A 14,577-nucleotide genomic window follows, 5' to 3' on the forward strand; every position below is an offset into this window, starting at 1 on the left:
GTCATCTCCATCTGCTTCCTGCCGGCTCCTTGGGAGCAGGGCTGTGCCTGGGCAGCTGCTCCAGTGCTGTCACGGAGGTGACCAGTGCTAGGTGCCGGCATTGTTCCCGCGGCCACCACATTCCTGCCACTGCCGGCGGAAATGCCGGAGCAAGAGGGGAGCTCTGATGCTCCCTGGGGATGGGACATGGGCCTGCCCATCCTCCTCCTTGGGAGGGCGCAGGGATCCTTGCGGGGGACCATGGAGGCTGTTGGGGTGCAGCTCTGGGGGTCTCATTAATGCATCAGCCCACCTTGACCATGGGCACTGAGGGATGCTGGTGGTACCCAGGTGGTGGTGCTGGAGGGGCTAGTTGGCAGTGTCCCACGGTCACACTGAACATCCCTTGCCAGCCCTAGGTGGGCAGTGAGCTCTCCCTGTCCCCCCTGGGCACAGCCAAAGGTCTCCAAGGACTGCAGAGCTCCTGTGTCTGCTCAGCCCTCTCCCCGTGCCCCTGGCATCCCTCTTTCTGTGCTCGGTGAGCTGGACCTGGCAGACCCCATCCTTGCCCTGCCAGGACAGACCCTGCTTGCACAGCAAGTGGGACAGGACTGCCCCGTGCCCCTCTGCCCATGTCCCTAGCACTGCCCCTGTGCCTGCTGCCCACTCTGCCCCACCTCCTGTTGCAGTACAGGAGCTCTGGCACTGCTGTGGCACACGAGGTACAGGGAGCATGGCCGAGCTCAGCAGCTCCCACCTGCCTGTGGGCAGCCGGCCAGGCCAGGAAGAGCCAGAGATTCCTTAGGTCTCCCAGCCCAGAAGCCTTTTCCTCCTTCCAGGCTGGCCACAGCCCAGCCAGGAGGTCCTCCCTGGCCTCCTCCTTTCAGGCTGGTGCAGGAGGGCTGGGGTCAGGGCTCAGCTGTGCAGCCCCTGGCTGCAGCCCAAGCACTTGGGGCTGGGCGATTCCTGGGGCACGTGGGACATCAGTGCCTTGCTGCCACGGCCACAGCAGTGCTCCGGGGGTCTGCCAGGCCCCCCACTGCTAGTGCTGCAGCAGGTACCTCACCAAATCTCTTGGGCAAGGTGGCTGCTGCTGCAGCTGGGGAGGCAGACCGCGGGCATTGAGACGCGGTTTGAAGTGCAAGGGGAGAGCTCTCCCAGTTCAAACCAGCAGCAGCAGCACTGTAGGCTGGCAGTGGAGGAGCAGTAACCCTCCAACATCCCAGAGCTGGAGCTGGGGGTAGCTGGAGGGGGCTGTGGCTGGGGCACCATGTCCTGCTCCACTTCAGCTCTGCGAGGCTGCTGGGTCTGGAAAACTGGGCATGGGGGCTGGGACAGGACTGAGCAGTGGGTGGGCAACCTTTGCCCGCCCACCCAGACCATCATGGGGGCACTGGCAGTGACTCCTGGGGTGGCCGTGAAGCCGGGTGGGGGTGGCAGGGTCTCTCAGGGCAGCTGGCAGCGGGGACGCGGGGCAGCAGTGGCTCGCAGCGCCCCGCGGGTGGCGGGGTTCGCGGGTCGTGCGGCGGGCGCGGTGGCCACGCGGCCGGAGCGCTGGCGCGGGGCCGGGCAGCGCATCCCTCCCGGTCCCGGCGGATGAGCTAATGGAGGCCAGCTGGGTCCCGGCGCTTCCCCAGCCCGCAGCTGCAGCCCTTCCGCTCCTCCGCAGCTCCTTAACCCCCTCCCCGCCGGCACTGCCGACCCCTGCCCGCAGCCCCACGCCCGGAACGTGGGCAGCCCCCTGCAAACAGTGAGGGGTTTGGAGGCCCCGCATGGGCACCCCCTCTCCCAGCGTCCCAGCCGTGGCTGGGGGTGTCCCGTTCCGTGGAGTCCCAGCCCTTTGCAGGGCTCAGCCCCTCCTCCCCACCTGCAGGATCCTACAAGGATCCTCAGTCCTCTAAGCCTTGACCCTCCTGTCACCCATATGGGTCCTGCTCACACCCAGCCCCATGGGGTGGGGACACGTAGCAGAGGGATGCCAGGGATACCAGGGACAGGGACACCAGAAACAGGGATGCCAGGGATAGCAGTGACTGAACACAAGGGACAGGGATGCCCAGGAGGACCAGCATCCCTGTGCCCTTCCAGCATCCCCTTCTCCATCTCCCAGCCCCTCTGACCTGTGTTTTCCCACCCTCCTTGCCAATTCCACAGGCTCAGCACACGGCTTCACTCCTTGCTGAGCACCTTCTCTGCCAGCAATGGGCTGGGAAAGGGGCTGCCACGGTCCCAGCCATGACCCCCAGTGTCTATAGACAGCCCCAGGAGGAAGCAGAGGGACCTCAGATCCCTCTGCACCAGCAGGAGAGCAGCCCCTACCTGCCCTTCCAGAAATCAGGAGGCCCCGCATGGGCACCCCCTCTCCCAGCGTCCCAGCCGTGGCTGGGGGTGTCCCGTTCCGTGGAGTCCCAGCCCTTTGCAGGGCTCAGCCCCTCCTCCCCACCTGCAGGATCCTACAAGGATCCTCAGTCCTCTAAGCCTTGACCCTCCTGTCACCCATATGGGTCCTTGACCTCAGATCCCTCTGCACCAGCAGGAGAGCAGCCCCTACCTGCCCTTCCAGAAATCAGCATTTCCTGAGTTAATAATCATAACTCTTTATTATAAAGATGTATTTACATGGAATAAATCTTTACAGACACAGAAGACAATCATCAGGGCCCAGCTCAGTGCCAGGGCCGCTCCTTTGGTGCATGGCAGAGCTTGACAGAGACCCCAGTGCCCCCCATTCCTGCTGTCCCATGGCATGAAGCAGAGGGGCCCAGGGCCCCACAGTGTGTCCTGGGTGGGCACCCCACTCCACCACGAGGTGGGTCTCCCAGTGGGAAAGGGAGGGCAACTCACTCAGGGTGTGGGATGAGCACCATGGGAATAAATAGACCCAGGACAAGCTGTGTGCTCCCCCTGGCATAAGGGTGACAGACAGGGCTGGGGCAGGACCCCGAGAGAGCTCAGAGACCCCTGAGGAGAAGCTGCTCTGCCTGACAAAGTGCTTTGCACAAAGCCCGTGGTCCCAGCGGGCCGATGCCCGAGCCAGTCGTCCCATGCCCACCAGGGCATCGTGGCAACCCTGGCCCCTCTGTGGGCAACCCCCATCCAGCCAGCCATACGAGGCAGTGAGGAGAGGCCACAGTGCCAGACATGGCACCACGGACAACTGCCGGGAGAAGGTGGGGCCGTCCGAGGCCTTACAGGGGGGACCCCAGGCTCAGGGCCGGACGATGAGCGGATCGGGCGAGAACGGGGCGCGAGCAATGGAAGCCGTGTCCGCGGAAGGCTGGTGGTGCCCCTGCAACGAGAGCAAGCCCAAGTACATACGAGTTTCCTCACGACACTGTCACACGTTTCCCTGCATCTCCCGTGCCCCACTGCATCTCACCTGGCTCAGAATGGCATGGGCCCCTTGTGGGAGAGCCGGGGCCGGGGCCGCCGGTACCTCCGCCAGCCCCCGGGCCGCTGGCCGGTCCCACGCCGTGCCCCCCGCGGCCGCACCAGCCTTCGGGTGAGACCACCCTGGGCATCCTTCCCGTCCGGCGCCTTCCCCAGCGGCCCTGAGGAGATCAGGAACAGCGTTAGCCACGTGTCCCCCCACGCAGGACAGGGACAGCAGTACCGTGGGGCTGCCTGGCCCTGGGCCGGCCGGTTTCCTGGATTGTCCCCAACAAGAGCCGTCGCTGCCAAGCGCTTCCTGTGCCGGCACGGCCCGGCCACCTGTGCCATCCATGGCCACCTCGTGCGGCCACGGCCACCAGCCGCAGCGCGGGACATGCGGCTGCTCAGCCGCTGCTTTCGGCCCCAGCCCTCCGCACAGCCACCCCCTTCTCTGAGCCACCGAGACACTCAGCCCTTCACCCCGAGCCGGTTCTCGCATCCCCGTCGTGCCTGGTGCCGGCACTCCGAGCAGTGGTTCCGTTCCCTCGGGGCCCTGGAGCCGGGATGCTCTGCTCCCCTGGGTGCCTGGCGGGGATGCTTTGGTCCCAGCTCCTGTCCCGGCGCCCCCGCGGGGTCTGTTGGCAGCCGGGGCCGGGGCCGTGCCCCGCGTGGGTCCGGTTGCGGGACCCGGCGATGTCCGGGGCTGTCACCGCGGCTCGGGACGCTCCCGCTCCCACGGGGACCGGGGGTTTTTTGGCTCCAAAGAAAGCGCTTTGTCTTTCCCCAGCCCAGCGGCAGCGGATCCCTGCGCCCCCCAGCCCGCGGCCACCCCGGCGCGGTCCCCGCGGTCCCCTCTTTCCTCACTCCCTCCCTTCATCCCCCGCTACTGGCGTGGGCTCCCCGCGGGTGTTCCGCTCTCACCGGGGGCGGCCAGGACGAGCCCGAGCAGCAGCAGCAGCAGCAGCAGCGGGGCCAGGAGCCGGCGCGGCGCGGCCATGGCGGGGGGCGGCGGGGGGCGGCGGGGGCGGCCGCCGAGGGAGCCGCATTTGTAGGCGGTGAGAGCCCGGCCCGGCCCCGCCGCCTCCCGTCATCTGGCCCCCGGGATGGGGGGGAGGTGTCCGCCCCCCGCCCTGCCCCGCCCCGCCGCTGGGACACCTCAGCGGGTTCCCCCCGATCCCGGTTTGCTGCCTGATCTCCTCCCGGCACATCCTCCGGGGGATTCCCCGCCCGCAGTCCCCTCATCGCGTCCCCAGCCCTCTGAGACCACCCCAGCTTGTCCAGGGGCTCCCATCCAGCCCGAATCTGGGACCCGCTCCCAGCCTAGCCCGGCCTCTGCCCAGCCTAGTCCAGGACTCCCTACCCTGCATGGTGCTGGGACCCCCCCACCCAGATCCTAACACTGCATCCACCTTGGCGTGGGACCCCTGCACAGCCTGGATCCAGCATGTCCCCTTCCGCTCTCGTCCTGGGACCCCCGTCCCAGCCTGATCCTCAGATTCTGGGACCCTCCACTTCACCTGGCACACGCAACCCCTCCCAGTGCCCCCCTTCCCCTGGCACCCAAGGGGGCAGGGGCCTGTCCTGCCCGCCCACCGTCCCCTCCAGCCCCCCCAGCCAGGCAGTGTCTGCAGAGGGGTCAGTGTGTGGTGAATTGCCCACAGCCCACATTGCAGAGGGGAGAAGGGAGAGAAATCAGGAATGACTTTGGACCCAAGAGGAAGGGAGAGGTGGGAAAAGGGGTTAAGGTTTGGGAGTTTTTCTCATTACCCTGCTCTGATTTGATTGGTGATAAATATATAAAAGGGGAGATTTAAATCAGATATTAGGAAGAAATTCATGGCTGTGAGGGGGTGAGGCCCTGCCACAGGTTGCCCAGAGCAGCTGTGGCTGCCCCTGGATCCCTGGAAGTGTCCAAGGCCAGGTTGGACAGGGCTTTGAGCTACCTGGGATAGTGGAACGTGTCCCTGCCCAAGACAGGAGCTTGGAGCAAGATGGGCTTTAAGGTCGCTTCTAACCCAAACCATTCCATTATTCCATGATTTTATGAAATTCCATTAATTTCCCCAAACTGAGTCTGTTTTACCCATGCCTGCATCTGGTGATGTACTGGTCCTTATCTCAATCTTTTCTTTGTATTTTCCCTCCCTGCTCAGTTGAGGAGGCAGTGATGCAGTAGCTTTGGGGGCACCTGGCCAGGGTGAGCCTCCACAAAGGTGGGTGTCATCGACCCTCAAAAAGGTGGATCACAACTAAAACTGCACCCTGAGAGAGCCCTTGCCAGCAGGGTGAGGGGACAGGGGGTGGCCCAGACAGGGTGTGGGGGCAAAGAAGGGCATATGGGGGGACTGAAGGAGGAGTTGTAGGGGGGTGGGTGTATGGGGCAGCTCTAGGAGGGGCTGGTGATGCATTGGGTTGTGAGGGGGGACTCTAGGAGGGGCTACAGGAGGAGTGGGGGGATGTGAGGAGAGGCTGTACCCGTTGTGTGGGTATCATGTCCCAGCCCCACACATGTCTGTGGTACCGCGGGAGGGGCACATCCCCTGAACCTGTTCCAGCCCTGTTGGCTGAAGCTTCTCGCCCCAGCCAGGCTCTCCTGCAGGCCCCGCTTCTGGTCCAATGTGGGGTCAGCACCCCCTGCCAGTGCTGTGCACCCCCAAAGTGCTTCTTCAGGGGGAGCAGGAGCTGTAGCCTCATCCCTGCAACCCAGCTGCCCAGCTCTGCGGTGCAGGGAGGACGCCCCAGCCCGCCCTTGGGCACACCCAGCCTGCCAGGGCACCCTCAGGGATCCTGGCAGCATCCCGGTGCCACCAGCGGCTTCCGCATTCCTGCGGCCGCTCGCCCTCCCCGCGTCCTGTTTGCCGGGCGCGTCTCCCCGGCCTGAGTCACCCCGCGGCCCCTGCAGGTGACGGAAGGCCAACAATAGCCCACAAAGGGAGGATGTCCCCCCAAAGCCTTCCTCCGGCTCGTCTTCGAGGAAACCTCCCGCGGGAGGGACGGGCCCCACCGGACGCACGGCGGCCAAGGAGCTTCGTCCTGTTGACGCTGGCTCGGAGCGACACGCGGCCCGGGGTCCCCGGGGACGGCCCGTGCCACCCCCGAGCCGGGCGAGGAGGGGGCTGCCATTGCGGGTGATGGCATCCCGGGTGAGGGCACTGCAGGGTGGAGCTCAAAGGGCAGGAGTAAAGGGGGTGAGGATCCCCCTTGCCGTGGGGACCCCCTGGGAGTGGGGTGCAGCCCTGGGCTGAGGAGTGCAGCCCCCGGCCCCGGCAGGAACCAGGCAGGGAGGACGAAGCCCCATTAACGCGTCTCACTAATGAACGGGATGGCAGCAAAGTGCTGTCTGACTGTACCCACGGCACCGAACCGCGTCCTTGGGAAGCTGCGTAACAATCGCAGCAGCTTTGGTGTCCCTCTCCCACCTGTCTCTGTCTTGCCCCTGATGGGGATCCCGCCCTGCCCCTTCCTGGGCTCCTCTCACAGGGGGGGACCAGCGGGTGATGCCCGGCACAGGCAGCCCGAGAGCGTTCATGACATGAGCGTTCCAGGGCTCAGCCGGACGGAGCGGATGGCCCGGGGTCCCCCCGGCTCTGCTGCTGCCGGAGCTGCAGGTTGGTTAGGGACAAGACACAGGACAGTGGGACACGGGACAGGGGTCTGCGGCTCCACGGCGCAGCCCTGGTGCCACCTCGTGGTGAGCAGGGTCCCAGTGCCACAGCCGGACAGTCGGAGCGGTGTCACGGCGGGTGGAATGGTGACACTGCTGGACAGGCAGGCGTGGACACACCAAACAGTGTGGGGACACAGCAGAACTGTCCCTGAGAGGACACAGCTGGACAGTCAGAACAGTGACACAGCCAGAGAGTTCAGTGACACAGCTGGACAGTCGGTGTGCTGACACAGCCAGACTGTCACTGCAAGGGTAGAGGGGTAAACACCTGTGTGCCCAACAGGCCATGAAGTGCCACTGGGAAGAGGCAGCAGCTAGGAGAGTTCATAGTCCCCACACAAATCCAGCTTTGTCTGGCCTTGAGCTGAGCCTGTGAGAGCTGGGCTGCAGGGACCCCAGGCCCAGGAACAGGGGATCTCATCCCAAAGACCTTCATGGGCTGTGATAAGCAGTGATCCTGTAGGAAGTGCTCTGGGAGGGTGGGGATGTGAATCTGTGGGGACAAATGTTTTGGCAGGGCCCATTACAACAGATTAAGGCAGGGTGGTTTTAAATTAAAGAGAGTTGGTGTGGATTACATAGACAGAGGAAAATCTTCCCTATGAAGGCGGGGAGGCCCCAGCAGAGGTTGCCCAGAACAGCTGTGGCTGCCCCATCCCTGGAAGTGTCCAAGGCCAGGCTGGAAGGGGCTTGGAGGCACCTGGAATAGTGGAAGCTGTCTCTGCCTATGGCAGAGGGTCAAACAAGGGGATCTCTGATGTCCTTTCCAGACCCAACCAATGTACGACCCCTGACCTGTCCTGGGTGGGGACGTGCATTCATCCCTGGAGATCTGTGTCCATGCCAGGGACGGACACCTCCAATGCCTGTGGCAGCAGGTCTGCCCCTCTCCCAGCAGACAGCCAGAGTCATTAAAGCTGCTGGAGGAATTACCTGTGCAATCAAAGTGACAGGCCTCGGGGCCAAGGCTCCTTAAGATAGAGATAATGAGGTTTTAGCAAGGCAGATGCAAGGAGGTGCGGAGCTGATGGGCCTGGAGGGACAAAGGGCACATCCCAGCAGGATCCTCCCGTGGAACACAGGTCCCTGTGCAGCCTCAGCAGAGGCTGCTGGTCACGGGCACTGAACAGGGGCTCGTGCCCACCTGCATGGCTCCATGTCCTGTGGAGGAGGAGGGATGGCTTCGGGGGCTGATTGGCTTGGGGGACATCTGGCCCTCACCCCAGAGATCCCATGTCAGCTCTCCATAGATCCAAAACACAGGGGTTCCTCAGGGAGCAAAGCCTTTCCCTGACCTCTCCCTGGCCATTAGGTGGTGCCAGGCTTAGCTGGCACGCTCCCACTTCTGCTCCTGCAGGATCTTTGGACTTTGTGCTGATTTTGCTGTTTGCTTTTATTTAGCAGTGGAATTCACTTTTCAAAGGGACAACAACCCTGGCCCCCACGCCCTGTATCTGCTGAGACCTCGTCCCTCCCATTCCGCATCCCTCTGCCCCTGGGGCAAAGGCACAGGAGGAGAGACCTGTCGCGCACTTGGTGCCCGTCGCGGCTGGCCGGGGCAGCCATGTGCCCCCCGCTCTGGATCGCAGCCTGGGCGCTCCTGCTCCGCGGCACGGCAGAAGGTGCGCGGGGCGCTGGGGTGGGACGGCACAACTGGGGTCCCCCAGGAGCCACATGTGGAGAACGTGGGATGCCCCAGCCACAGCTCTGCGTGAAGCAAAGGTGGGGCACACCGGGGTAGGAGCCAGACTGTGTCGCGGGGCTCACCCTGCCCGGCTGCCTCAGGGGCGGGCCCGGGGCAGGTGACAGGTAAGAAGCAGACCCCCAGGGTGCAGACACCTGCTACCCAAAGCCCCTCATGCTGAGGAAGACCCCCTCATGCATTGTCCACTAACCCAAGCTGTGTGCCTTTGGCCCAAAGTGAGAGGCTAGGTGCCAGTTGGTGATGGAGAGCCCAGGGAGCGCTGGTGGGACCCTGTGCCAAGCAGCCCTGGGGAGAGGTCAGGTCCAGCTGGACATGGCCCCACCGTCAGCCAGTTCCTTCTGCAGCCCCAGTGCTGGGATGCTCCAGGCGGGCTCCTGCCAGCCCCTCCGTGCTCTTTGCTGGGCACCAGCTGCTCCCCGTGATGATCCCAGGCAGATTTATCTTCTCTTGAACCAGGGGATGACGTTGTTTTTCATCCACTGTTCCTGGGGCTAAAACCACTGAGTTTTGCAAAAAGCCCCAAGCTTGGCTGGCTGGTGTTTGGGGCTGGGGACGAGGGTCACAGTTGCCTGGTGCAGTTCCGGGCTGGAGCAGAGGTCCAGCAAGCCCCCAGGCTGCAGCCTGAGGCTCCCGGGTGCCGCCGTGCCCACAGGCTGTGCTTCAGGATGGGCGCCACAGGCTCCTTCCACCAGGAATGACATCCGGGATTGCTCCGCGGACCCGCCGGTGAGCCCCGTCTTGCTCCCCCTCCCTTTTCCTGAGACCCCCGGCATAGGGTCCCCCCCCAGTCCCAGCACGTCTCCCTGTGCCACCAGTACCTGCCACCGACGGCCACCAACACGACGGCGCGTCTGGCTGTGCTGCGGGGCATCATGCAGACCCACGGCGTCCACGCCTACATCGTGCCCTCCACGGATGCCCACATGGTAAGGTGGGAGTCCCCCGCACCCCGGGGACCCGCTCCTTGCCCACAGCCACCTCTCATGGCTCCATCCCGGCTCCAGAGCGAGTACATCTCCGAACGGGACGCCCGGCTGGGCTGGCTCACTGGTTTCTCCGGCTCCGCAGGTGAGCACACCCCCCAAATCCTGGGGCCGCTGCTCGGGGGCTGGCTCCTGCCTGCTGGTCTTCATCGCTGGGGATCCGTGCTCACGGCATGGTCTCACTCCCTGAGAGCCGCTGGGGGTCCCTGCCGGCTGCAGGGAGAGAGAAAGTAGTGAGCCCTAAGCCCCCACCCCTGTCCCAGGCACCGCTGTGGTGACGCAGGACAAGGCTGCCCTGTGGACTGACAGCCGCTACTGGACCCAGGCGGAGCGGGAGCTGGACTGCAACTGGGAGCTGCAGAGGACAAGTCAGTGGGGGCAGGATGGGGGGCTTCTGAGTCTCCCCGCTTCCAGGGACCCCCCAGCCCCTGCCACAGCCTCCTCTGGGCTCAGCGCAAATTCGCGGTGCCACCCAGCTCTCTCCTGCAGCCTCGATCGAGTCCATTGGGATGTGGATCTTGAAGAAGGTTCCTGAGGAGGGGACCGTCAGTTTGGACCCCTTCCTCTTCTCCATCGGTAGGGCTGGCTGACACGTGGGTCACCCTGCCCACGGGAGGGCAGCCCCTGGGTGTGAATTTACCAGGAGCCCAAACCTGCGGGCTGCTCACCCCCCAGACACCTGGAACAGCTACAGCCAGGCTCTGCACGGCTCCGGCCGGACCCTGCTCCCCCTCGAGACCAACCTTGTGGATCAGGCATGGGGTGACCAGAGACCCCTTCCCTCCTCCAGTGAGATCTACAGCCTCCCAGCAGAGTTCACAGGTCTGACCCCAGCCTCCCGCAGCTCACCCACAGCACCCCCAGCCTGGGGCCGCGGTGGTCCCTGCACTGAGCCGACCACTTTCCCGACCGGCAGGGAGCAGCTGGCAGGAGAAGGTGGCTGGGATCCGGCAGCAGATGGAGCAGCACGTGCGGCGCCCCACAGCCGTGCTGCTGTCGGGGCTGGAGGAGACAGCCTGTAAGCAGCCACGGTGCCGTGCTGGGATCACGGCAGGGGCCACGGGATTGAACCCTGGGGGTGGGAGGGCGGTGTCAGTCATGGGTGCAGAGGTCTCGTTCCTGGCAGGGCTCTTCAACCTCCGTGGAGATGACATCCCCTACAACCCTGTCTTCTACTCCTACACCCTCCTGACCAACACAACCATAAGGTGGGCAGCACATCCCTGTGGGCACAGGGCTTGGAGGGGGGTCACCACCCACCCCCCTTCCAGCCTTCCTTTCCTGAGCCAGCCCCCATGGGACCCTCCTCTCAGCCCCTTATCCCCAAAGCCACTCCATCCTGCCATGCCCAGCCCCACTGACTGTCCTTCTGAGCCACACATCTTTCCCAATCTGTCCCCCTGCTGTCAGCCCACTCCAGGGCACGGCACACTCCCTTTCCTCACAGCCTGAGTTTCTCCCACTCCCAGCCCAGCATCCCCTCACAGCCCCCCAGGTCCCTCCTTTCTGCTGGTGTGGCCGGACGTGGGGGGACCAAAGGCAGCAGGTGACCACCACGTCTGTGCCCGCCCCATCCCACTCCCTCCCCAGCCTGTTCGTGGAGGAGTCCCGGCTCTCGGTGGCGGCGCGGGAGTCCCTGCGCTCGGGCTGCCCGGGGCCGCTGTGCGTGGAGCTGCAGGAGTACGGGCAGGTGAGCGCCCACCTGCTCTGCTACGCCCAGGGCAACGTCACCGTGTGGCTGGGCACCGAGTACACCACCTATGGCCTCTACTCCATCATCCCCCAGGTGGGCACCGAACCTGGCCATGGGGCATGTGGATCCTGCAGGCTGGGGACGGCCCCATTTCACCGCATTGTGGCCGCACCCGGCACCTGAGGGGACAGGTAGTTGTGTCACTTTCTGCCTGCTCTCACAGGAGAAGCTGCTAGAGGAGAGCTACTCGCCTGTGATGATGGCCAAGGCTGTGAAAAACACCCACGAGCAGGAGATGCTGCGAGCTGCCCACGTAAGGGCTGTCCCCCTCCCCACAGTCCCCTGCAGAACGTGGGGGTGACCGGAGGAAGCAGGGTGCTGATGCTCCCTCCCCGCTGTCACCGGGTACCCCCAGGTCCGGGATGCGGTGGCCGTCATCCAGTACCTGCTGTGGCTGGAGAAGACAGTCCCGCAGGGGCAGGTGGACGAGTTTTCAGGGGCTCAGCAGATCGATGCATTTCGCTGGTCAGTGCTGCCCCCCCGGCCTGCCCTGCCCAGGGAATGGCAGCCGGGGACCCTCAGCACCTCCCTTTCTCCCTGCTGCCTTCCAGGGCCCAGGAGCACAGCCGTGGGCCCAGCTTCCAGTCCATCTCGGCCAGCGGGCTCAACGCAGCGCTGGCTCACTACAGGCATGGCTGGGCAGCAGTGGGCAGTGGGCAGGGGGCGGTGGGCAATGGGCAGCTGGGAGGGGACTCTGACCCACCTCCCCTCGCAGCCCCTCCAACGGGAGCAGCCGGACACTGTCTGCGAGAGAGATGTATCTCTTTGACACCGGAGGGCAATATCTGTGCGTAGCTTTGAACAGAGACCCCCCACCACAGCCCCACATCCAGGGGCCCCCAAAGCCAGTGCTGGGGCTGCATCAGCCCCATTCACGATCCCCCTTTGCAGGGATGGGACAACAGACATCACTCGCACAGTGCACTGGGGTGAGCCCACCCCGCTCCAGAAGGTACCAGCCCCTCCCGTGTCAGCCAACACCCCCCTGCACTTCCCAGGGTAACCCTGAGATGCCCAGCACCCCCCTGCACCACCCAGCACTCCCTATGGTACCCAGCATCAGGTCCTGGCCAGGGCTGGATGTGCAGGGGTGGGTTTCTGGGTACCACCACACTCACCCCCTGCCATGCTGTACAGGAAGCCTACACCCGCGTGCTGATGGGCAACATTGACCTCTCCCGCCTCATCTTCCCATCCAACACAGCAGGTGGGTGCCAAACCCAGCATTGGCCCTGCACAGAACCCCTGGCACAGGAAGCAGGAAGGCACGGCGGAGCCCCATGGGCTCCTTGGCCCCCATCTCACCTTTTCATTCCCCAGGGAGAACGGTGGAGTCCTTCGCCCGCCGGGCACTCTGGCATGTTGGACTCAACTATGGCCATGGGACCGGCCACGGCATTGGCAACTTCCTCTCAGTCCATGAGTGTAGGTGCCACCAGCACTGGTGCTGGGCATGTGGACTGAGCTCTGGGGACAGGGATGAGGACAGGAGCTCACTGGGGCCTTCCAGCAGAGCCTCTATAAGGGGCAGGGAAATCCCTACTTGCAACATCTTGCGGTCTTTGCCAGCGTGGCCTCATGATCCTTGCTGAGGTGGTCCCAAGGTCCTTACTGGGATGATCCTTGTCCTTGCGGTGGTCCTTGCCATGGTGGCCCCATAGTCCTTGCCTTGGTGGCTCTGTGGTCCTTGCTGGGGTGTCCTTGGTTTGGTCCCGTGGTTCTCTCTGGTGTGGCACCTTGGTCCTTGCTGGGGTGTCCCTGCAGCACATCCATCCACAGAGCTCTAACCCACCACATGTCCCTGCAGGGCCCGTGGGTTTCCAGTCCAACAACGTGCCACTGGAGGCCGGCATGTTCACCTCCATTGGTATGTCCCAGCACCCCAACTGGCATCCCAGCTCTCCGGGACAACCCTGGGCACAGAGCCCAACCAGGGACAGGGTGTCAGCTCTCAGCCCCACTCAAGGGCCAGATCCAGCCCCACTGGGGTGGGCTAGGGGAGCCGCTGGGGCTGGGGGCTCACCAGGCTTGTTCCCGGCCCTCAGAGCCCGGGTATTACCGGGATGGAGAGTTCGGGATCCGTATTGAGGACATCGCTCTCGTGGTGGAGGCACAGACTGAGGTAGGGCGATGGGGGACAGGGTGACAGGGGTGGCACACCATGGGGGCCTGCATCGAGTCAGGGGTGAGGGCAACTCCAAGGGGGTAGGGGACACCCAATGACACCTCTCTGTGGCAGCACCAGAGTGGGGAGAAGCCTTTTCTGACCTTCGAGGTGGTGTCCCTGGTGCCCTATGACCGCAACCTCATCGACCTCAGCCTCCTGTCCCCAGAGCAGGTACGGGGGTGTGCTCGGGGTGGGGAGCAGAGCAGGGATGCGAGGTCAGCACAGGGGCTTGGGGGGTGGATGCAGGAAAAAAAAACAGGATCATGGCATGAGGCTGGAGTGGGTAAATGAGGACAGAGCAAGGATGGGTGCATGGATGAAGAGGGGCAATGAGCTCTGCAGGTGAGGCCAGTGGTCGGCGTGTGGGGCAGGCTGGACGGGGAAGGAGGGGGTGGCACCCAGGTCAACCCCTGGCAGCTCCCCGTGGTGTCTGGCTGCAGATCCGGTACCTGAACTCCTACTACGAGAAGATCCGGGCACACGTGGGGCCGGAGCTGCGGCGGCAGCGGCTGGAGGAGGCGTACGCCTGGCTGCAGGAGAGCACCGAGCCCTTCCCGGTGAGCAGCGCCGGCACCGCCGCCGCGGGCACGCTGGCCCTTGCCTCACTGCTCTCGGTGCTGCTCAGCCGGCTGGGGGCCTGATCCCGCACCCGTGGCTCTACCACCCCCTCCCACCACGGCCGGGTCTTCCCCCGCCCTCACTTCCTTTTTTTTTGGTGTATTCTATTTGCTCGTCTGTGATTAAACATGAGCAAGGCGGGCCCTGCTGCGCCCTGCTGTGCCCGATGCGCTGCGCGTTGCCTCGCCGGCGAGTTAGGGCTGGAGCCCGGCCCCCAACCCCACCCCTGTGACCCTGCTTGTGCCACCTTGTCCAGTCCTGAGGCGACCAAGCCAACGCCGACAATGAGGAGATGGATTTGGGCAGATTATAATTGTGGGAGGAGGAGGATGC

The 14,577-nt window shown here is 64.5% G+C and overlaps 1 protein-coding gene and 1 long non-coding RNA gene across 2 annotated transcripts; one reads left to right on the forward strand and one right to left on the reverse strand.

Annotated features, from left to right (window-relative positions):
• Positions 1–3,460: 3,460 nt before the first annotated feature.
• LOC121362774 lies at positions 3,461–11,456 on the reverse strand. The gene is made up of 4 exons (XR_005956577.1): positions 11,409–11,456; positions 10,556–10,778; positions 9,542–9,919; positions 3,461–3,530 (listed from the first exon to the last, which is right to left on the reverse strand). It is a non-coding gene; the product is annotated as an uncharacterized LOC121362774 (long non-coding RNA).
• Positions 8,433–14,520, forward strand: XPNPEP2 (X-prolyl aminopeptidase 2). Its single transcript, XM_041484559.1, has 21 exons — positions 8,433–8,640; positions 9,376–9,449; positions 9,539–9,649; positions 9,728–9,791; positions 9,970–10,074; positions 10,196–10,282; positions 10,382–10,528; positions 10,623–10,724; positions 10,833–10,914; positions 11,297–11,492; positions 11,623–11,712; positions 11,815–11,924; positions 12,011–12,088; positions 12,175–12,246; positions 12,351–12,411; positions 12,597–12,666; positions 12,780–12,884; positions 13,267–13,326; positions 13,505–13,581; positions 13,699–13,797; positions 14,067–14,520. The coding sequence occupies exons 1-21, from the start codon at positions 8,583–8,585 to the stop codon at positions 14,265–14,267; spliced, it is 2,049 nt and encodes a 682-aa protein (XP_041340493.1). The 5' UTR covers positions 8,433–8,582; the 3' UTR covers positions 14,268–14,520.
• Positions 14,521–14,577: the final 57 nt, after the last annotated feature.

This window comes from Pyrgilauda ruficollis, unplaced genomic scaffold, assembly GCF_017590135.1.
Source record: "Pyrgilauda ruficollis isolate IOZ18807 unplaced genomic scaffold, ASM1759013v1 scaffold67, whole genome shotgun sequence".
Lineage (NCBI taxonomy): Eukaryota > Metazoa > Chordata > Aves > Passeriformes > Passeridae > Pyrgilauda > Pyrgilauda ruficollis.